The 24,576-nt window shown below is 40.0% G+C and overlaps 3 protein-coding genes across 4 annotated transcripts; 1 reads left to right on the top strand and 2 right to left on the bottom strand.

Moving 5' to 3' along the window:
- Positions 1 to 208: 208 nt before the first annotated feature.
- Positions 209 to 18,782, bottom strand: LOC129776518 (zinc finger protein Xfin-like). 2 transcript variants are annotated; one of them, XM_055782210.1, is made up of 8 exons: positions 16,226 to 18,782; positions 11,662 to 11,890; positions 11,322 to 11,581; positions 2,384 to 2,622; positions 2,231 to 2,320; positions 1,914 to 2,167; positions 1,332 to 1,852; positions 209 to 1,278 (listed from the first exon to the last, which is right to left on the bottom strand). In XM_055782210.1, the coding sequence occupies exons 2-8, from the start codon at positions 11,734 to 11,736 to the stop codon at positions 258 to 260; spliced, it is 2,460 nt and encodes an 819-aa protein (XP_055638185.1). In that variant the 5' UTR covers positions 11,737 to 11,890; positions 16,226 to 18,782; the 3' UTR covers positions 209 to 257. The 2 variants fall into 2 exon arrangements, with proteins under 2 accessions (XP_055638185.1, XP_055638184.1); XM_055782209.1 differs by lacking the exon at positions 16,226 to 18,782 and having other exon boundaries at positions 11,662 to 12,456.
- On the top strand, positions 13,485 to 15,007 carry LOC129776520 (GTP-binding protein 10 homolog). The gene is made up of 4 exons (XM_055782213.1): positions 13,485 to 13,667; positions 13,721 to 14,243; positions 14,312 to 14,674; positions 14,738 to 15,007. Exons 1-4 carry the CDS (start codon positions 13,626 to 13,628, stop codon positions 14,965 to 14,967), a joined length of 1,158 nt encoding a protein of 385 aa, XP_055638188.1. The 5' UTR covers positions 13,485 to 13,625; the 3' UTR covers positions 14,968 to 15,007.
- Positions 18,783 to 20,517: 1,735 nt separating the features above from the next.
- On the bottom strand, positions 20,518 to 22,780 carry LOC129776519 (integrator complex subunit 11). The gene is made up of 3 exons (XM_055782211.1): positions 21,906 to 22,780; positions 20,991 to 21,853; positions 20,518 to 20,929 (listed from the first exon to the last, which is right to left on the bottom strand). The coding sequence occupies exons 1-3, from the start codon at positions 22,575 to 22,577 to the stop codon at positions 20,641 to 20,643; spliced, it is 1,824 nt and encodes a 607-aa protein (XP_055638186.1). The 5' UTR covers positions 22,578 to 22,780; the 3' UTR covers positions 20,518 to 20,640.
- Positions 22,781 to 24,576: the final 1,796 nt, after the last annotated feature.

The following is a 24,576-nucleotide window of genomic DNA, read 5'->3' on the forward strand; positions in this document are numbered from 1 at the left end:
TGTTTTCCACTCTTTGTTTTGTTATGTTCACTCTCAGTCCCGAATGAAGATGGCCTGTGAGTGAAAAATGATTCATCGTGCAATCTCACGATTGCTTGCTGAGTGAATGCAAGATACAAGAGAAATGAGCGAATGAACTTTTTCATACTTGCACATATCATACAGGATAATGATTTTCTCAACTGTTTGATAAAACAATCAATACGTATAAAATACTTAACAAGATTAGACTCTATGCTTTAATGTCACTCTCGGAATCATTCCGTTTTCTGATTTTTCGGGTACGGAAGCTCATAGTCATCGGGTAGATGATGATATCGTGATGCAGCCCTTCCTACGACGTACGCAACGTTGGGCACCGTAGCGCATGTTGTTTTGTGGGTTCGTCGGTGCGCCTGGAGGTTGGAAATGCACGTGAATCTCGAACCGCAGCCGCAGCAAACGAACCGTTTCATACCCGTGTGCACGGATCGATGCGTGTATAACGTCTCGTGGTGGGAAAATGTTTTCGGACAAAATTCACAAGCATACGGCTTTTCACCCGTATGCGATCGCTCATGCACTTTGAGCTGGTAATTTGTCCGGCAGTTCTTCCCGCAATACTCGCAGGAATAGGGTAATTTGTTTGCGTGGATGTCATAATGGGCTTTAAGCGTATGAGCGCTGTGCAAACGTTTGTCGCAAATTTCACACTGATATAATGGATTTTCGCCACAATTTGCTCGCTCATGATCCATTAGGTGAGACTTTGAAGTAAACTGTTTGCCACATTTCAGACAAACATTCAGTCGAAGTGTGGTCCCTTTGTGCACATATTTCATATGGGCGGAGAGTACTTCCGGGGTTTTGTATACTTTTTCACAAAAAGAACACTCCAAACGGTCGCGATGTGTTTCCATTGCATGGGTCTGCGCTTCGTCCTCCGTTTCAAAGTGTTTGTTGCAGCACGAACATTTGTGGATATGCAACCCATTCGGCCCATGAACACCAACGTGTTTCTCGAGGGATCTCTCATAAACATATAAACGTTCACAATATCTACACTTGAAACGTCTTTCTTTGGTATAAATTCTACCAGAATGGAGAATGTTAAGGAAGCCATTCAACTGGATATCATGATCTCGCTCCAGGTGGCGGCCGATGAGATATTCACTGGTAAACTGTGACGGACAGTGAATACAACGGTAACAATCCGCCGAGACCTGTTGGATGTTTTCGTCGAAAACAACGCGTGCGGCTTTGAATTCCCGCTCTTGCTGTGCCATATCAATTACTATCCTGAAATAGAAATTCGATGAATATGTTGCTGTTCAGAATTGAAGGAAGCTTACATGTCTTCGGTATCCTCCAGTATCCTCGGAACAATTACTTTTGGAGGTCTGCCCCGTCGTTTCTTGCGCATGACTACCGCAGAATCATCTACAATTTTTCGCCTTCTATTCTTTCTATCATTGGCAGGTTTATAGTCCTCAGAATAATCATCGTCAATATAATCGTTGCATTCTGAATACTGTTCCTTCTCATCCTCGCTTTTCTCATTGTCTGGTTCATTTGCGTTAGGCTGATTATCATCGCGGTCACCATCCTCGCTGTTAGCATTGTCGGGTTCATCTTCGTCAGACCGATTGCTGTCGTACCTAGCATCATCGCTGTGTACCGTTTCTTCCATAATGTACTCTGTATCTTCATACATCACTGTTATATCGACTGTATCTTCTTCCTCTTTAGAATCAGCGGACGCATCATTCGAACTCTCGTTCGCGTTGCCGTTTGTCTCCTGCGCTTCGCAATCATCATCCCTTTCTTCTTCTTTGATCTCGATGGCTTCGATGTCAATTGTAGGGTACATTTTCTATCAGAAAAAAACTCTTCCAATTTATACCTCTTTTTCAGATTAAATTAAACACGGTTACCTCTCTTGAAACATCCATCGATTCATCAGAATAACCTAAAAAGTATTCTTCTTCATCCTCCTCCGCAGGTGTATTTCTGCCTTCTTCCGGAGGTAAGGATTTCACCGATTCTTCTCCATCGGAGCAATCATCAGCATTATCCTCAGACTCGTCCGACAAATTTGTGACGGATGCGGTTCGCTGGCGCACTGGTCCTGATTTCTGTGATGACACATTTTGGGTAGGTACTCGAAGGTCAGTTTGATTGGTGTTTTCTAAAAAAAAAGATACGTTGAACAGTGAACAAAGGATGCTAGCAATGAGAAAGACAATCTCACTTTTGTTGTAAGACGGGCTTTTGTTGGTCTGACTATTTTGTGGCAGTCCACAGGTGTCCGGACGAGCACTCCGATGCTTTAGCAGATTTTCTAGTAATGAGTTTGAGTTTGATAGAATGAACATTCAAAATGACATGTCTTATGTTCGCTTACCAACGCACGAGAATCGACTCTTACATGAACTGCAGTCATACGGGAACATATGTGTGGTCGAGTGTGAAATCAAACTCTCCCTGGTGGAAAAACTCGCACCACAATTGCTGCACGAATGGCTTTTTTCTCCCAGATGCTGGATGATGTGAGCGTTCAAAGATTCCTGTGTTAAGAAATGGGAATGGCACACCGGGCACTCATTCTTCTGGTCCGTCCCGCATCGGGACTCGATGTGGTCTCTAAAGGAAAGGAGAAGTTATACTTAACGGATATTAGATGTACCAATGAATTAAACGGTTAAAAAAGAACCTTATGTAGAATCACAATGGAATCACTCTTTTTATCTTCGCATTTTTTTGACGTAGGACTACGTCTAACCGGAAGATATAGGGGGTGAAATGGAAATCTAGGCACTGAACAAGTAGGAAAAAAATACAAGATTTGGAACGCTTATAACTCGAGCATTTCTCAATAGATCGCAAAGGTTTTTGCATCAATTGATAGGAAATATATCTACGCATCTATCATAACGAATAACATTTCTTTTTTCATTAAATAAATAATTGAATAATTGTGAAATATCAAGCATTGTCAAAATGCCCTATGTGCCCATTTTTGATTGGTCCATTTTGTGCTCCTCAAATCGTACCGACCAAAACGGGCAACCAGAGCAGCAGCGAAATAGAATGAAGCACGATTGGAAAGGAAAAAGAAAAAAATTAACGAAACATTGGTCGCAGTCTCACACATGCGTAATTCTCGAGCCAGCCAGTCAGCTTGAAAATCCCCGCTCCGCTGCCGTAACGATCATTCTCATTCAAACCGTACACCACATCGGTTCGCATCACAACACATCAACAAACCAACCCAAGCAGCCATGTCTGGACATGGTAAAGGAGGAAAAGTGAAGGGAAAGGCAAAATCCCGCTCGAACCGTGTTGATCTGGAATTCCCCGCAAGGGTAGCTAGGCCGAGCGCGTTAGTACCAGTGCACCAGTCCACCTAGCCGGCGTTATATAGTTTCGGCCGCCGAAGTGATCGAGTTAGCTGGCAAAGCTGCTCGCGACGATAAGAAAACCCGCATTCGGAACAGAACACATTCGATTCGGTGGACATCAAGACAACAGGCAGTTGCAGCGAGTGGCGAGTGGCAAACGCAATCGCAAAACGGCATCAGGTAGCAGAAGAAAAAGTTTGTTCTTTTTACAATCTGCTTTGGTGGCAAATCCAGAACAAGGCGGCATCGAGGGCGTTCGGAATGGTTTTTTTCAAATCCACGAGAAATTTTCCAACTGTGAAAGCTGTGGCGAGTGGCAACAAATCTCTAAACAGGAAGGTTTAGCCGAACAAGATGAGGATATCGAGTGATAACAAAACAATAAACTCTTTAGATTAAAGATAATTTTGTGATCCTGAAAAGGACCCTTTTTAGCCTGCATGTGAATCCAACGAGCGAACAAATCGTAATGAATGAATTTTTTTGCCATCGCTCCCTTTTAACGTTCATTCGTTCGCCTCGTTGGACTCGTCCCTCTGGCTAAGTCTACCGATTTGTCTCTATCCTGTGAGTGTGTACCGCTAGAGTATAAAACACGCGGACCCCAAAAAATATCTTATTTCTATATCTAGGCCGAACGGATTGGTGCCGGAGCACCAGTATACCTAACAGCGATTATAGAGTTTCGGCCGTCGGAGTGCTCGAGTTGGCTTGCAAAGCTGCTCACGACAATCAGAAAACCCGCAACAAGTACAGAGCAGCTTCGGTTCGGCGCTCATCAAGGCAAAAATTAGTTTCAGTGAGTGGCAAAGTGTTTCTCCGGCACGTCGCATTAAATGTAATTTACTGAACAACATGTCACAAGCTGGATGAGAAGAAATTTTCCAACTGTGAAAGCTGTGGCGAGTGGCAAACGCAATAGCTAAACAGGAAAATTTAACCGAACAAGATGGGAATATCGAGTGATAACAAAAACACAACACCAAAGGTTCTTTTCAGAACCATCAACATATTCATAAAGAGTAAACAGTAAACTAATCCATTTTTCAGGTAGATAGGTAGGTATTCACGTAGGAGAAGAAAATAAAACAATATATTTAAAATATATATTTAACAAAAGCTGTCCCCTTTGTATAGTCCTACGTCACTCCGGTTATGTACCCGACATTACCCACCCGTCTTTTTTTTTACTTACAGACATAACTTATCTGCTAATACTTATACTAGACACATTCTACGTATCGGAAACCTCGTTGAAACGATTGCACCAGACTTCCAGAGGATTATTCATCCAATAAAAACTGCGATGATTTGATCGATGGAAAAATTCCATTTGACGCGTCACCAATCATTAGCCGTTATTAAATTAGTCAGCAGAAGAATGGTCGAACAACGGGACGACGTTACTAGTAGCTGTAATCGTGTTTGTCCAGGACGCATTGTCCACAGCACAAAGGCAGTCCCTGAACCACTGAACGACCAAGTCGCGTTTCAAAGTTCCTGTCTACAACGTCGTCCAAGCCATTTGGTCTGCAAGGTTTTGAAAGTTGATACCTCTTTTCCGGCTAAACGGAGTGGTATGATAATCATTTCATTCGAAAGACAACATGTCCACGAGTTATGTGATTGTTAATTGTTGACCCGAAAACTTGTTTCAATAAATTTAAAATTGGTTAGAGAACAGGTTATTGAAACCGTATATAAACTCACATACGCTCTGGAAATCCATTCAGTTGATGCGACGATGTGAGATGAGGACGGTCGCACTCAGACGTCTATGCATTATGGTCTTCTTTTCCGATTCATTTTCTCTTCTGACCCGAACGGATGGGTATAAAACATGACACTTTCTTTGCTTTCGTTTAGAGGCGAATGAACTGAAAAGCTTAAAACCTCTCTAATTCATCATCAGTCAGCTTTCGTTCGTACCGTGAGGACTCGTTTCATTGAGACCAAGCATACAACTCATAAAACTACCGGTGGTAAGGCACCACGAAAGAAGCTCGGAAAAGCGCACCAATCGCAGGAGGTGTGAAGAAGCCACATCGCTACCGACCGGAAATCGTCACTCTTCGTGAAACTCGTCGCTATCAGAAGTCGACCGAATTGCTGATCCACAAGCTACCTTTGCAGCGTTTGGTTCGAGGAATTGCCCAGGACTTCAAAACCGACTTGCACTTCCAAAGTTTTCCGCCGTTATGGCACTGCAGGAGGCAAGCGAGACATATTTACTCGACCTGTTCGAAGATACCAATTTGTGTGCTAAGCCACGCAAAACGCATCACATCATGCACATCCAGCTGGCTCGTCGTATCCGCGGAGAGCGTGCTTAAACAGCCGTGCTTCCGCTTTCGTCATTATTGGGCCTGATCACGAACGTCACTTCACGGTAAAACGAAGTGAATTATTTACAACGTTATTACGGCTGCCACCGTCTGTGTAGAATCCGGAAGAGTTCATCCGTCGTGACAAATTTGATGAAGTCGGTGTTATTATGAATAACACGAGACTGACATGTCACGGAGAAAAACGAGTATAATTGTCACCAGTCTTCCGAAAAACACTTACACATGTCCACGCGATGTGAAAATTCCATGATTTTGTTTGAATTCGAACATGATTCTCGCTAGTGTTGAGTGTCTATCCCCAACACGAACAATGATACACAAACATAGACATGTGAAAACAAACACGATGTTGTACAAACATATCACCCGATGTCGCAGTAAGTGCGATTCACATAAAACATCCACGTCACGTTCACGTCCCGTCACGTTCCGTTACGTCAGTTTTTCTACCATGCAATTCTTATGAAAACATTCATATACACAGGCAACGTAACGACCCGTCAGCATACGTTCAACGGAAACGACCGGCAGGGTTTGTAGAAAAGAATAATTGACGGAGACGGACGGCTCGTTTGGTTTTTGTCTGGGCTTTTGTTTTGATTTGGTTGTACAGTAATTTACATCTACATCGACATTAAGCTAATTGAACAGATCTGTGATGCAACACATTTAATTAGACATTTTTACCTCTAGTTGGACATTTTGTAAACATTGAGTTCGGGGCCCAAATTATGGCCCCACATTGAATGTCGCCACCAGTCGCAAATGTCCAATTACTGGTCAAAACCGACTCCAATGCGACACTGAGTGGTGCCTCAGCATATCGCTTTATAAGTAACTTACTGTACTTTTTATGCCAACATATCTCTTAGCTTCAAATTTCGGAGTGAAAATAATTCGCGACTAGTTGAAAGAATTATTCTATTTATTATTATTGTTGCATAAGGGTCGGACTACGGGGTTTAAGCATTTCAATAATTGAATTCAATTATTCTCATTGAATGCTGATTTGAAAGAGGGCATTGCAATTTAAAATTGTTGTAGGTGGCGACACCATGAATAAAATTAAATAAATAATTCGTTTGGCATTTGACGTGTCGGTGCTGGTGGAAGCATTGACTGCATGTGTGAATTGGTGGAGACGTTGACGGAACGTAGACGTTCTTCTCCGTAACGTGCTATGTGAATCGCACAGTATTCATTGCTTTCGTTTCGTTTCGTTTTCATACACGGAAAGAAATTATTCATCCCAAAACATTTCTTCGTAGAATACTTTTTCACAGAAACGAACTTGAAATTTAATTCGCATTACAAAAATTACATGAGCTGAGAGGCCATGAGTTCATACATATTTTGCAAGTCTGATTAAATAATCCTTGGTTTCGTGCAGAAAAACATTCTCTGAACAGAAAAAAGTTTTCTATGAGAATTTTTTTGCGTGCATGTTGGCAATTAAAGTCTGGGGAACCGACTGCACAGCAGGCGACGTCGTACAAATGCTGACCAAAAAAATAAATACCCAAAAATTAGTCTTAGATGCATCCTTCAGCGGCACACATCAGAACCAGCAGAGAAATTTCAGCGGCTAAAACACACTATTAATTTCTCGAAGTTATCACAAACTGAATGAAGGAAAAAACTAAAAGCTACACTTACACTGCACTGCATATGCTATGTGTGCATGCGATTGCATCATCCTTTCTTCTCCTCTTCTTCGCTCGTTTTATAGCTCGGGTCGTGTTCGTCGCGAACAAGCAGTATTGGCCATTTGTATTCAAAGATCCAGCCAAAATGGTTGCTCCCGTGGTCGAGTGATTAGCGTCACGCCGAACATGTCACTGCTGAATAATTGTGGTACCTTATATTCGATTAAAATTATAGAAATATTGTAATCAAAATTTGTTGTGGTTAACTAAACATCTCCGCCACGCTCTATTCAATTTTAGTACTTGTTCAAATAGCTAATAATAGCGAATGTTACATGAATTCAATATATAAATTGATGCGTGCACTAAATAATGATATCAATTGTGAAAAACTCTGATATCAAACGACGTTTATTTTGTCCAGAACAGATAAAGAGGTTTATTTTATTTGCCCAATATTTTAGACGAAGCATCCATTGTCATGATAGTAAAGCATTTTCTCCATGTCAACATACCAACACACCACGCGTTGAGTGGTGGTGGTGTGGTGTCCGATTCGCTTCTTCTACTCTACGCACTGCCGGTGCTTGGGGTGAAAATGCAAGAGAAACTGTACACCATGTTCGAACATGTGAAACATTGGGATTAAACATCGTATGTCCAAACATACAACGTCACATTTTCAAACATAGGTACGAAAAAATCATGTTTGTATTCAAACACCAAACTGCGAACAGCAGCGTGGACATGTTTATCCCGGACGCAGTGTTTTTTGTGAAACACGGAAGACTGATTGTCACTTGTGTTTCAGATGGTGAAATCTAGTCACGCGGAATGGAGTATGTTTATTTTCGTATTTATTTAGCTTTTTTGCTAACATTTTGAATCTTGTCTTGCTTTTTGGGGAAGAAAAGATAAACAAAAAGCCATTAAACCCGCCTGTTGGCATTTTTAAAACGAAATCCTGGCGTATCCGGAAGACGTAAATTTGTTTATTCGGATTCGGTAAATGCGCTATGGGATGTAATCAAGGACTAAAATTATAGCTCCCGTCGGCCCATTGAAGCTTGGCGAAAGGTCTACTTCCGATTGTCCCGAATGAATAGAAAATTTTTGTTTCTGTTTTTAGGATTAGACTAAGAGTGTTGAGTTGTAGAGTTACAACAGTGGCAATGGATGCCACTAGCCCAAAAACGGTGTAATAGTGTGAGAGAAACAATAATCAATAATTGCTTATTAGAAAGAACGATCATTTTGATTGATTATGTATAATATTTATTTACTGATATTTTAAGTATAAAATAATAACTGTAAAGTTTTTCCAACATTGCAGAACTGGTTTTCGTAATCCAAACCTTTGCAATTATTGGACGAGACCCGAATCAGGACGATAGTTATAACGAATAAGGCCATTGTTTTTTTACGTGGTAGATATTTTCAACGATATTGGTTTGAAGACATACTTTGAATGAAAGAATATTAGGAAAATGAGTCTATCATTGCAAAGCATTCACAAAGCATTATTTTCAAATTCTTCTCAAGTTCTTTTTCCATAATTTTGATATCCGCCTAAAGAAAATCTGAATCACTTTCTGCTGCAAATTCCTTGAAACCCATTAGATGTTTTATATGAAGATTATGCTTCTGACCGACGTTGCTGACCAGTTTCTGTTTAAATAATTAAATCAAACCTCATGTTCCGTATATTAAATTACACGAGAATGGGAAGGATAAGAGGATTAAACTTCAGAATCCCATATGGGAGTAGCTCAGATTTTACTGATCGTGAGGAGGATCAATTCGGGTTCTGAGGTATAGAAGATATTATTATTCATCAAAATTGTAGAAATTGTTCTAAAAAATGATTCTAACCTTGACCAATACTAAATACTTCTCACTATTCAAACGAGTAAGACAGAGCTATGAACAAGAGTATGCGAGATGTCGAATATTGAACATAATAGTGATGTTTTATCTCTAGAGTAATTTAGGGAAAGAGAAAATAAAATTACATTCCCATATATTGAACAGCTACATTATTCACAAGCAACCAAGTATTCCTCCTCATCTTTGAACCAGCATTTGATCCAGAAAACTAGCAAATGAATCATGGGGTGAATCCAAATAGTTCGCATTGAAATACTGAATCATCGAGGTATAATCACAAACTTGTCATTCTGAAACATACGTTTAATCAAATGAAATATTATCTCAAACACAATATTAATTTTACCTAATAACGGTCAAACGTCTGAATTATGCTACCGACATAACGTTCAAACGCCCGAAATTATGCAATCGACTTATTATTATGCATGTTATAAATGGGAATGAACTCCTTCACTTCACGGAGTTTATTTTTACACGCAACTGTCCGTGACAATGATGATAGACACAAAAAGATTATGTGAAGTGTAAGTGACGTGAAAGCGTATGTGACAGTGATGTTCGTGATCAGGCCCATTATCTTAGTACCTTAGCATATAATCAACGGCCCTTTTCAGGGACGTCAAATTTGATGGATTAGAGTTCAGAAAAGTTTTTGCAAGCCGAACTGAAAGAAGCATTTAGCGAGAATCGTGGTGTCGATGATAATTCGATACCGATGGGCGCAATTGACTATGGATTTGATAATGACGAATACGAAATATATTAGGCTGTCAAAAAAGTCCTGCGGTATTTCTGCGAGGTGTCGTTGTAAGCGCGTAGTTCTAGTTGTATTCATTGTATCGAGTCATACTGTAGCTTGTTGGAAAAGTATTTTTGCGCGCTAAAATATAGTCCTTTACAGTGTTTTGTTTGGTTAAGTCGCTCGTGAGTTATAGTGTTGCAAATATGGAGCAAAATAAAGAGAAAATCCGACATATTTTACAGTACTAGTACAAAGGCAAAAATGCATCTCAAGCAGCCAATAAAATTTGTGCAGCTTATGGACCCGATACAGTTTCCATTTCCACCGCACAACGATGGTTTCAACGTTTTCGTTCTGGTGTAGAGGTCGTCGAAGAGGCGCCACGCTCCGGAAGCCCTGTCGTCGAAAATTGCGACAAAATCGCTGAATTAGCCGAGAAAGACCGGCATAGTAGCAGCCGTAGCATCGGCCAAGAGCTGGGGATAAGTCATCAAACCGTTATTAACCATTTGAAGAAGCTTGGATTCACAAAGAAGCTCGATGTATGGGTGCCACACACGTTGACGCAAAAAAATCTTTGACCGTATCGACGCATGTGAATTTTTACTGTGTAATTCCGAGTATGAATCCATTTCTTCGCAAGTGTTAATAATCCTGCCCCGGATCAACGATGATTCCAATTGTCGGGGCTAGGGGAGTGGGTACTATTTGCGCTGGGTATTTCCAAGGAGGAATCGATTCCCCCTATGAGCGTTAATAACTCTTTCCGGCTAAACGAAGTGGCATGATAATCCCTTTATTCGAAAGATGCAATGTCTGAGATTTATATACGTGTAACTTATTTATTATTAGATTAATAATACTTTTGAAAGTTTTAGTTTGTTTCTATTTGCACGTTTCGTGTCGGACGATGGCTTTTCCGACACAATCGAATAATCAATGCGAAATTTTTTTTTGCATACTCTTCCCCAATTGTAATGATGATTATACAATTCCGAAATCTATGCCGTGGGTGATTTGTACTTTGGAATCTCAATGTGATTATGTAGTCAGAGTTCTTCTCCTCCCTGAAAAATAGTGCCTAGAAAATTCCATGAAGAATGCATGATGCAGTGATGCAGCGCTTGTTGCAATGAACATAATTAGAATTCACAGATAGCGTAGGATATCTTTCTGAAGACTTGGGTGCCAATAGTCGCATCAATAACATATAAAGTTTAACCGTTGAATGTTTGACTTTACAATGTCGAAAAAATATTATCTACTAATTCCCGAGTTTCATAATCGTACTACTCTCCCGACTCAAGGTACTTACTTCAGCTGGGATGCTAATCGGAACAACTGGCCACAGGTTAGGCACATAAGCTGCCGATCACGTCTTCCATGTTCAGTCCGAATGTGACTGTTGTAATCATCCTCAGCTAGAAATTCTTCCTTACACAGGCCGCATCGGAATACATTGTGCTCCTCCCGTTTGTGTTGATATAAATCCCAAATTGTCGAGAATTGCTGGTTGCACAACACACAAATGTGCCGCAAACTGTTCGACTTCTGCAGGGAAAGCTGGTCGCGAACCTGCAATACACACACCAGTGATATTAAAAAACGCATCCGTATATGATACGAGCAAAACGAGTTTACTGCAAGGATTTTACCTTCTCGCTTCCGGATTCAGCTCGCCTGCGTTTGTGTTTCGCCACTGGTGGTGAATAGTCCTCGTCAGAACTCATCGTAAACACGGAAATCACGAAAACAGAGTGATTGTTTTTGTTTTGTCCAAGCGGTACTTTCTCAGGTAAATTTATGAAGCTTTCCAATCCAGTAAAGATGTCTCTTCCAACCGAGTGTTTCGCTTTCGACGCCAAGTATTACCACACAATGTTGCTACAAATTCATCAAAGCAAAACAATTACCGCTGTACATTGCAAAATCTATAGCATCAAAAAGGCTTGAGGCTGGTTGAAAGAACGCGACTAATCAAGAAGATAAATTTAGGAAATGCTGTGACAGTTTATCATTATCACAACATATCACAAACACAACTTCATATTTGGCCATCAATCGGCACTCCACCCAACTGGTCGAAGAGCTCCCCTATGTTCGTTAGCACTCCTATACTCGCGCATTGGTCTGTCAAAGTCACCTAACCATGAACCGACAGACGAACAGACCGAAAAATAATTTCAGGTATCCAATAACTGAATATTTGCTTGTCGTGATTTGTGTCGAATATATTTGGTCAGTACACATTGATCAAGATTTATCTGTCAAAAAGAGTGAAATATTTGGCTTCGGTCAAACAGTGTAAGAGCACCTTAAGTGTGCTAGAATGTGATTTTTGTTCGTTTCGATCACTTTTGCCGTTATGGATTTCGAAACGAGTGAAACAAATAAGGCAGTAGTAGTGTTTCGAGCAAAGTTTGGGATTACGTAACACTGTGTTCGAACGTTTTTTAGCTCGTAACGAGAACAAATGTTTACGAACCTAAAAATATGACATTTCTGTTCGAGACAAATTTTGCTCGACACTAGTACATGCGACATGCCGAGGCACCACTCAGTGTCGCATTGAAGGAGATTTTGACCTGTAATTGGAAATTGTCGTTGAGAATGGTACAGTGTCGACGTCTGGTGGCGAATTTCAATGTGGGGCCATAATTTGGGCCCGAACTCGATGTTTACAAAAATGTCCAATCCGCGTTGACGGCATTGAGCTTCGTATTACGAAATGGGGTAGTAGGCATGACAATATGGGTTTGCAGAAGAAATGAACACACTTTTAAAATAAAAATTATGAATGAAAATTAGTTTTTCCAAATCAAATTAGTATTCTATTTAAATGAAAATCATGTTTGCCTGCAAGTAGTGAAATAATATCATAAAAAAATTGTGTCTAAGATAATTTTATAGTTTTGGTGAGAATATCTGAAAATTCACAGAAATTAGTTCAAATTAGGGTCAGAACAACGTACTTCTAGTAGGTAAATAACGCCAAGAAAAAATTTTCATACAAATTTTAGTAATTTAAAACTGCCTTAGGGCCGTCTAATCTGATAGAGAAGAGTTGGCCTCATACAAACTAATGTCGTATCCAGATGTCGACACCATTCCGCCATCAACGCTAATTAAAGATAAGAATGTCCAATTAAACGTGTCGCATTACAGGTCTGTCCAATTAGATAAATGTCGCAATAAATGTAAATTACTGTACCATGATTAACCCCTTGGCACAAATTAAATCGTATTTTCAAAAAAGCGGACCAAATGCAAACCCATCGATGGGTCACGCATCGAGTAATTTCACTACTCTGCTGAGAGCCTTAGCGCCTTTTGATATGCAAGCGCACAACGAGAGACTCTATGTTGTACGTTTTAGCACAATCGTTTCGCATCGAGTGAGACTCGATGTTGTACGTAAAAGGGTGAAGAAGAAAAAAAATCATGTGCTCTAAATAGGTCTTTTTGAGTTTTGTGTGCAGCAATGCATCTTTTCACCAAAAGTTCCGTCACTCATTTCCCACATGCGTTTGTTTATAAACAATGATGTCTAATGTAATCTCATATAACACAAATTGAATAACCGATATGCGATTAATAATCATTAAAACAAACATACGCAATGGTGTTTCTGCAAAATGTATTGTTTAAATTCGTCCGAAAGGTAAGTCATATGCTATTAAACATATTCTCATTGCTAAATCAGTCATTCTTTAGTCTATTCGCAAACATTTACGGGGTAAATTTATCGACACTCTGCGGTTATCGGTAAAGGGTGGCCACGGTGGCAATGGATTACCGAAGTACGGTGGCGTGGGTGGTCAGGGAGGAGCAGTTTACTTTGTGGCTAAAGAGGGAAAAACATTGAAAGATGTTTTGGGTGAATTTTCGAACAAACGAGTAGTAGCCGGTAATGGCGAGGAAAGTAGCAAAGCGCGGATTTTGGGCCGACGAGGACTGGATCGGGAGATACAAGTTCCGGTTGGTATACGTGTGTTGGATGACAGTGGTTCGTTGCTTGCGGAACTGGACGAAGAAGGCAAAACATGTCTGGCCGCTGGCGGAGGAAGTGGTGGTTGTTCCGGAAATTCTTTCCTAGGCAAAATAGGCCACACAAGGACCCTAACGCTGGACCTGAAACTGATTGCTGATGTCGGCTTGGTTGGGTTCCCAAATGCAGGCAAGAGTACCCTTGTTAAGGCACTCTCGAATGCATCACCAAAGATTGCTTCATATCCATGTAAATATTTGTTTTCATCGTTGTTTAGCTTTCTAGAGGATAAGAATTTTTATTTTGGTTCGTTACAGTTACGACGATTCGACCTCAGATCGGTACTATTGAATATGCAGATTATCGCCAAATAACCATTGCGGATTTGCCTGGCCTCATAGAGGGAGCGCATGCTAACTTTGGTATGGGACATAAGTTTCTGAAGCACGTGGAGCGAACGCGTCTTCTTTTGATAATCATTGATGTGTTTGGTTTCCAATTAAGCCAGAGTCATCGTAAACGAAATTGTCTCGAGAACATTTATTCACTAAACAAGGAACTCGAATTGTACGATAAAACGTTACTCGAGAAGCCATGTGTGCTTCTGGTAAATAAAATGGATAAAGAAGGTGCAATAGAGGAAATATGCAAATATGATAGATATTTCAATAATCTTGAAGGTAAGTTGAGTTTTGAAACTGTTTATCATATATATTACACATTATATTTTGATTTCGATTCAGATGGACTGTCGCACTGTCCGGAAGAGTTGATCCCTACTCAGTTGATAAACTTCGAGCGAATAATTCCCATATCCGCAAAAAGTGTTACAGAGATAGACAAAGTAAAGCAAAGTATTCGAGAGGTTTTGGATGAAAAGGCCGAACAAAAAATGCGTGATGTGTTGGACGACAAGCAGAGACAAGCGAAGTTAGCTGGGAAACTATACGAAAGTGGGCCAAAGATTGGATAAGGATGTGGTTAATTAAACTAGATTGTAATGAATAAAGGAACGTGTTTTATATCCTAAATTATTACTAATTAATCTGCAATGAAAACCATTATGAATCATGAACTAGTCACGCCACTCGCCTTCGGCAATATAGTCAGGATCTGTAACACAGAAACGCTACCGGAGGAGTGGAAAGATTTTCGATTTTTTATGGTGATACCTGCTCGGATAGTGTCCGATCAATAGACCGGTTGTTGTACTCAAATCTGCCTTATTCAAGCTGAGTAGGTTGCGTGTTATTCTGTTACAAGGTGTAATGAATAATTCGGATTGTCTTGGTGTTGATAGAGTCCTCTAGTTGGCTTCAATCATTGATATGTTTTGAGCTCAGATTTCATGCATGATGTAGATAATCCACAGAATGGCTCAGGCCCGACGAATTTAATTGAAGATCCTAATTTTGCTAGATCGGCTTTTTCATTATCTTCTATTCCGCATTGACCAGGCACCCAGTATAGATTAACTTCGTTAGTAGCAGTTAGTTGTTTTAAGGAGAATACATTCCCAAACTAGCTTTGACTGACATGTGTATGCTTTTACTGCATTAAGAGCTGCTTGGCTATCTGAGAAGATACAGATATTGGCATACCTGTATTTTCTAGTCAAATAAATATTTGCAAAACAGTCCCATTGGAATTGACATGTCGATTCCTGGTCCAGTAATCCCAGCTCCTGTAGATTTACCAATTTTGGATCCATCGGTATAAAACACGATGCTGGACGAGTGTTGGTACCACCTTCTTCCCATTCGTTGCCATTAAATTCAATCACTATGAAGGGAACACTGAAGTTAGTCTTGGTTTCCATCCAGTCTCCATTCATGGGTACTATAATGTTCAGTCGAAAATCTTTCAGGATTTGTGAATGCCCTGTAAGATCTCCTTCTAAGAAATGTTTTATACGTTTCAGTCTAAGAGCACCTTTTTCCGCCCCAAGTTGCACATATTGATGCAAGGATAGAAGGTATAAAAGAGCATCTATGGCTTTGATGGGTGCGCCAAGCATGCCAGACGTTGTAGTTTATCGAGCTTTTTCCGAGCTGATATTTGTGTGCTCCAATTATACACCTCCCAATCTAAGAGGTGGAATCTTATACTTTCTTTTTCTGGTAAATGGAATTAAGACTGTTTTGAAGGATTAACAGTAAGTCCTTCCAAGTTGCATCATTTGAGTGTGTAGTTAAGGGCTGTTTGCATTCTATTGGAAATAGTATACTCACATTTACCCCTCACTAAGATGATTATGTCATCAGCAAAACCAATGACTTCGTATCTTAAATAAGATAGGTTATTAAGAAGATCGCCGACAACTAGGAACCACAACAGAGGAGACAATACTCCTCCTTGAGCGCAACCTCTAGTTGGTTTAAGGTAGGTTTAGAGTTCCCGTGATCGTAAACGCGGACAAACACTTTGTTAATAATAATACACTTTTTATATAATCAGTCCATATATAAAACGCGAGGAAAACATCTTGAAACGATAGGAAGAAACATTTTCTAGTTGAAAAACATGTTTAAACACAATTCATATTGATAAAAGAGGAATAATTGAATATTTCACAACGATTCTGAATTTCCACCGTGGAATCGAGATGTTGGTGAACTCACCATAGTTCACCGACTTCGGTGAACGTGAACGTGAAAACAGTGGTGAATATAGACGTCAAAATATTTCCCCGTTCATGTTCACGTTCGAATGTCCCAATGAATTATTAACAAAAAAGTGTTTGTCCGCGTTCACGTTCACGGGAACTCTAAGGGCCTGATTCTCGAATACACTTCACGGTGGAAACGGTATGAAACGCATTCGGGATGACAACGGTACGGTGTCGACATCTGGATGCGAGATTAGTTTCCCACTAAATTTATCATTATAATATCAAATTATCTTCAGATGAAATTTTTGTATGGGATTATTATACCACATGAAGAAAACAAAGTTTTCCACTCACATTGAATATCAGTTTGATACGAGGAAGATAAGTTTCATTAATGATTTTTTATTTGAAAAGTGCTCATTCTGCCTGAAAACTCATCATTATCTTCGACACTTCACTAACTCGTAAAACGTAGTTCAATGGCGTGCCGTTCATTTCGTTTCCACCGTGAATGTATTCGAGAATCAGGGCCTAAACCTACCTTGAACTGTAAAGGATATGTTTAGCAATTCTCGAGTTTTCAATGAAAATTTCGATATGGATGCAATTTCATTCAATCGAATATCTGCACAGAGTGGAAAATTTCGTTGCTTCGGATTGTTTCGTGAACAACTGTATATTTTATACGAATTACTTCATTGAAGCTCGATGTTCATTTACTTCACGTTTACTGGCAAACTTTTAATATGAACGTGAACTTGAACAAAAACGTTCTATTCACCACGATTTTTTGAACTGTTTGTTCGCAATGTAGTTCACCGTGGAATGATTGTACTATTCCACCACCTGTTCAAGTTGACGTTCACGGGAACACTAAAGCTGGTTTTAGTTGTTATTATTCGGTTGGTTAGCATGGCATGTATCCAAGGTATCCCGTTGGAGATGCACATGTCAAAACTAAATTTTTTCATAGCTTTATTTATAGAGTTGTGGGATGCATTGTCAAATGCTCCCTCAATATAAAAAAAACTGTAAGTGAGATTTCTTTAGCATCAAAAGACTTCTCTATTTTTGAAATTAACGTGTGAAACGATGTTTCAGTTGATTTATTTGCTTGGTAGGCAAATTGAAATTTATTCAATGGTCTCCTGTTCAAATATGATGATTTGATGTGGAGATCAATGACCTTTACCATAATTTTTAAGATGACAGATGTTACACTAATTGGTCTATACGCTTTGGGAGTCGTCCTGTCACGTTTTCCAGCCTTGGGAATAAATATAACCCGGACTTTCCGCCATTTACTAGGAATGTAGCTTAGTACCATACTAGCTCTAAACATCTCCGTAAGAAGAGGGACAATGATATCCTTGCTTTTTTGTTACAGCACTGGATAAATCCCATCTGGTACCGGAGATTTAAAGGGCTTCAAGGAATCCACTGCCCACTCAACCCTTGACTTCACAAAGACCGCCCTAGTCATTTCATTAGATATATTCTCGTCTCTGATTGGACAAGATTGAGCTGTATTGAAGACCTGTGCGTGTCCTGTAGTCAATTGGATTGAGCCTGAGATGTGTGTTTGTTTCCTGGGAGTTGGTGGTATATTGACCGTTTCCTTTTTTCAGACTACCAAGTTCGTTGGTGTGAACCTTAGAAAGGGCTTTATGCAGTCTTGCTACAACAAGTAAACTTCCCACCTGTTCACAGGTGAAGTTCCAATTCCTTCATTTAGATTTACGGATTTCTTTGTTATATTCTGTTAGACAGTTTTTGTAATATGTCCAATCAGAAGTAATTTTTGCTTCGTTGAAAAGGTTTCTAGACAATTTTCTACGCTTGAAAGGCTTTTTGTTCCACCAAGATGCATCCTTACTTCAAGTTTTTTGCTTCAGTGGACAGTTTTCTTCAAAGGTGGATTCAATATTGGTTTCAAATTCTGTTGCAACTATTTCAAGCTGTTCAGTGGAAGAAATAGTTTCCACTGATATCAAAATTTTCTCCTCTCCAAGTTTGGAATGATCTCAGAATTGTTCGATCAAAAGAATAATAGTTAAACACTAGCTGATCCAGCAAACTTCGTCCCGCCCAAAATTTATTTTTCTTTATCACATCCACGTTTTCTCACTAAGCCCAGCCCAGCAAACATTAAATCGTATAACTTTGCACATGATAAGTTACATATAATTTCGTATCAAATCACAATCGCATAAAATATCAATCAAAATATCGATCATATATATCTAAAATCGCATAAATTGCAAAAACACGATTTTCCATGTCATCGATGGATTGAGTGGTAACGTTGTCGTATCAAATCGCATATCAGTCCAAAAAGCATCGCATACCGTTATATACGGCTTTATATGCGTACAAAATATGGCATATACGTATATCGCCTCCACTTTTGTGTGTATATGCTAGTTATCTGCATCATATATCATACAAATGTGTCTTGGTTGTATGTATATCGCCTCCAATTATAGCTATTCATACGACTTAATGTTTGCTGGGCGTTTATGGGTCCATTCGCAGAATTGTCTATTAACCCTTTCGTTACGAGTGTCGTCTATAGACGACATCCGCGCGACAAGCTGTGTGTACGAGCGTCGTCTTTAGACGACGTGAAATTCATACTGCTCTTCAATCACACCAGCGCGATGTGCATACTTTTCGGCGCAGTGCTCCATACAGGGGTAGCACTTTGGCGGAGCACACTGCCGTAATGAAAGGGTTAATTGATTTTCTAATCTACCCTTTAAAATTATTTCTTACTACAAAATTTCAGTACTTCTACCAAAACTCGACATTATAGTATCAGATTATTTTCAGACACAATTCTCGTGCAAGATTTTTCATCCATTTGCAAATAACATGTTTCCTCGTTACATGGAATAAATGTTTGATACAGAAAATATAAAAAAATGAAGGCAGCCTTAAATCGGACAATTCCTTTCTCGAGATTTGCTCTTATCAACACATTCGACGATCCATTTTTATTTATATAGATAGAAGACGATATAGGAGTGCATTAAAATCCATTTCCACTTTCGAACGAAGATCAATTTCCTTACCGCAAACATCAAATGGACTAACAGCACTTGTCAATATGTAATTGTAGAATACATGCGAATTGAATTTTTGGAATTTTCCCATTTTCCATCAGAGTTTTCCGAAAATTTTCAATTGTCATGTTCGGTTGAAATATGTGCATTGTTTTATGGTACCCTCTCTCCTTTCCAGGAAGGGGTGTCATACCATCATAAAAACATTTCTCGTACCCTAAAACCCTCACATCTCAAATTTGGCTGCATTTGCTTGATTAGTTCTCGAGTTATGCAGAAGTTTCTGTTTTATTTGTATGGCAGCCCCCATGCCCTTAGATAGGGGTAGGTGTGTCAAACCGCCATAGAATCATTTAATTCCCCCTAAAACCACCATATGCCAAATTTGGTTCTGTTTGCTTGATTAGCTCTTGAATTATGCAGAAATTTGTCTTTCATTTGTATGGCAGCTCCCCTTAGAGAGGTTGTGGAGTCTCTAACTACCGTAAAAACATTTATTGCGCATGCCTAATTTGGTTTAATTTGCTTGATTAATTCTCGAATAATGCAGAAATTTTTGTTTCATTGGTATGGCAGCCCCCCGTCAGAGAAGGCCTCGAACTATCATAAGAAGCTTCTCTGACCCCAAAAACCCCCACATACTTATTTTCATGTCGAGTAGGTTTAGTAGTTCAGTAGTCCGAGCCCATAAGAATCGAACAGACAGAAATCCAGAAATCCATATATATATATATATATATATATATTGGTTACAAATGTTAATATTATTTGACAATAAATATTTAAGCAAACATTCATGGCATGGCTTGATTACTGAAAAAGAGGAAACGAAAGAAAAGTCGAGTGCTTTTGCGTATTGTCCCTGTATACTATTAATTGTATTCCCACTATAATCCGATTTTATCGAATACAGAGCGACACCCAACATTCGTGAAATCTTTCGAAGGCACTTTTTGCTCACTGGGACCGTTTAGAGATTTTGCAGAAGCCCAAGAATGTAACTTCCAAGATCTTCGTCCTGATTGATCCAAGAAACGCAGCATATTTTATGACCTGCTGGATTGGGAGGTATTTTCGAGGGTCCCGCTATGGCCACTTCCTCGTTCTCTATGTTGATGGTCACCGATTCAACACAGATAGTTCCATTCTCTTTCTTGGTAACTGACCAGCCCGACAGGCGTTCATTCAGCAAATTGTATAGCTTTTCAATGATCCGCGGGGCAGGTCCCGGATCTTCCAGCTTCACCTTGGACATGAATCTAGCAATGAAGTGATGGAATGTTAACAACATACAAGCATCCCTAAATTATAAGCGCATACTTGATCACATGTCGATTCACCCCGCATTCGTTGAAAATCTCATCAATGCTCATCAGGGAAATTCTATTGTCCTTCATCACAAGCAAACCATGGACGATCCGTCTGCGTTTTGGATCCGGTGGCTCCGCACTGTACTTTTTCGCTTCATCCTTCAGGATAGACAGCGAAGCCTCCACAGGTATCTTAATCGGAGTGTTTATAACACAGGTTTCTCCGTTGGCAGGTGCATAACAGTCAATGTGGAATTCTTTTTTGATTTTATCTTTCAGGAACTCCATCTTGACGGCTTCGCCGTGAACCAACATCACATTTCGAGGCTCGCAGTACTGGATCAACTGCATGATACCCTTTGCGTCTGCATGCGCACTGAAACTCATATACTCAACGGCCATTTTCACGTCGACTACTTGACGATTCTCGAACTCAACCTTTTTCGCGCCACCCAGAATCTTGTGTCCGACCGTTCCTTGGACGCAATAGCCTGGCATTATCACCATGTTGTTCTCATTTGGGGCCCATTTCTTGAAAATTTGCAATGACAAACCCGCGTGGAGCATTCCGGGAGTCGCGAAGACAACCATCGCCCCCGGATTGTCGATATAACCCTTATCGAACGGTTTAATGTGTTTGAAATCGAACATATTTCGTTGAACGAATGTTTTACGTATTTTCTGGTTTGTCCACGTGATAAACATTTTGTAGTAGTTGTTGGCTTTCTCTGTCAGACCAACAGCGAAGTAGATTGGGTATTTTAGATTCATCCTCTCCCAGTAAGTCTCAAGCAGGATACATAACTCTTGTGCGCGTCCCAATGCGAAAACGGGGATCAGAACCTTACCACCCTTGGCAACACATTCGTGAACCTGTATAGGAAAAAAAAATCAGAACGTTTGGAACCGAGTTGATACCTTTTACCTTCTTCAAAAAATCTCTTTCTCTGCAACGCTTGGAATCACGTATCGTTGTCGCATACGTGCTCTCGGATATCAACAAATCCGGTTTGCACTTGTCGATCCAAGCAGCGCCCAAGTGTCGATCCGGGGTCATATTATAATCCCCCGTATAGACCACCGACTGTGAACCAACTCTTATCCAAAACATGGCTGCCCCAAGCACATGTCCAGCGTAATAGGCTTTTATTTCCAGCTCACTGTCGACCATAACACTCTGATGCAACGTAACGGCAATCACTTTCTTCATGCAGTCCTTTATCATTTGGGTCGTGAAGAAATTACTTTCTCCCTTCCGCTCAACCGCCACCTTCCGCATATCTTCCAACAGAATGGGAGCAATAGCTTTCGTGGGATGCGTCATATAGATAGGACCGGTGTACCCAATCATTTCGGTCATATAAGGTAGCGCGCCACAGTGGTCTAGGTGAAAATGGGAGATTATCACGCAATCAATATGATTCGTTATCGGGCCTTCCGGAACAATAAACGAAAAGTCCGGAAAGCGACGCTCGTCGTTGTAACCCATGTGCATTCCACAGTCCAGCATGACATTTTTGCCTCCCATCGACAACAGAATGCAACTGCGACCGACATCTTGACCGGCTCCGAGCGGTGTTATTTTGATATCCGGCATCTCAAACAAAAACCGAGTGTCCGGAAATATTAACAGGAAAGTATCCGATATTCCGTCAAGTAGGAAAACTGTATATACAAGCTTATAAAACAACACTTTTAATCATAGCACGAATCAAAGCGGTTAAAGCCGCCGGAATGACTCAAGCCGGAATTTGTAAACAGAATGAATGAGCTGAACAATCTGAACTGCATGAACGAACGGAACCGTGCAGTCGATTGGAGCAGAGATGCCAGATTTTCTTCAAACCCTGCTGTGAAAATAAGCTGAAATAATCCCCTTAATACGCACGGCGCATGACGTGTGGCTCAAGTCACGGTGTTCCCGCTTAGTGATCCCCGATAATCGTTCGATTAATCGATTAATCGAATACTTCCTACAGAAATCGATTATTAATCGAACGAATACTGCACAACCAATAATCGAAGCGAACGAATAATTTACGTCGATTAATCGATCCAAACGCTGAGAGAAAAAAACGTACGGCCGTTGCAGTTTTAAGTGCGATTCACATACAACATACACGTCACGTTCACGTCCCGTCACGTCACGGTACGTCAATGATTCTACCATGCAATTTTCATGAAAACATTCACATACACCAGCAACGTAACGACCCGTCAGCATACGTTCAACGAAAACGACCGGCAGGGTTTATAGAAAAGAATAATTGACGGAGACGGACGGCTCGTTTGGTTTTTGTCTGGGCTTTGTGTCTCGGCTTTTGTTTTGATTTGATTGTAAAGTAATTTACATCTACATCGACGTTAAGCTAATTGAACAGATCTGTGATGCAACACGTTTAATTAGACATTTTTACCTCTAGTTGGACATTTTTGTAAACATTGAGTCCGGGGCCCAAATTATGGCCCCACATTGAAAGTCGCCACCAGTCGCAAAGGTCCAATTACTGGTCAAAACCGACTCCAATGCGACACTGAGTGGTGCCTCAGCATATCGCTTTATAAGTAACTTACTGTACTTTTTATGCCAACATGTCTCTTAGTTCCAAATTTCGGAGTGAAAATCATTCGCGACTAGTTGAAAGAATTATTCTATTTATTATTATTATTGCATAAGGGTCGGACTACGGGGTATAAGCATTTAAATAATTGAATTTTGAAAAATTCAATGAGAATCATTCATTGAATTTTTCAAAATTTAGAACTGATTTTAGGCATGCTGATTTGAAAGAGGGCATTGCAATTTAAAATTGTTGTAGGTGGCGACACCATGAATAAAATTAAATAAATCATTCGTTTAGCATTTGACGTGACGGTGCTGGTGGAAGCATTGACTGCATGTGTGAATTGGTGGAGACGTTGACGGAACGTAGACGTTCTTCTCCGTAACGTGCTATGTGAATCGCACATCATCCTGAAAATCAATCATTATCTTTGACGCTCCCTTAAGTTCATAAACGAAGCTCAATGCCGTCAACGCGAATTGGGCATTCTTTACGCTCTTAGGGGAGCGTAAAGGATAATAATTGATTTTCAGGTGGAATCAACATATTTTTGATTCCATATGGCTTTCTAGCAAATGAGAAATATTAGTCTGACGGATTATTTCTCTCAGTATTGCGATTAATCGATTAATCGATTATTTGGGTCGATTAATCGTATCGAATAACGAACTGCTGAAAACTATTCGATTAGCTGATGAACGATTAATTTCAAAAATCGGGGATCACTATTCCCGCTAGAGATGGGCAAACCGTTCATGAACTGTTCAAAAGAACTAGTTCACCAAAAAGAGTGTACGAACGGTCGTTCTTTTTTACTGGGCAACAGTTCACATGAACTGCTTACCCAGTTCAGAAGGAACTGTGTACGAACTAGGTAGTGCGGACTAAATCAAAACGGCTGTCAAAAAAGATCCAATTGAAATGTCAAAAGAGATCCAACGATCAGGAGTGTTATTTTTCTTATGATAATCAACACTATAAAAGAGGTATTGTTGTCAGGGGCAAAAATAATTCAAACAATAAAATGAACGA

Source organism: Toxorhynchites rutilus, chromosome 3 (assembly GCF_029784135.1).
Source record: "Toxorhynchites rutilus septentrionalis strain SRP chromosome 3, ASM2978413v1, whole genome shotgun sequence".
Lineage (NCBI taxonomy): Eukaryota > Metazoa > Arthropoda > Insecta > Diptera > Culicidae > Toxorhynchites > Toxorhynchites rutilus.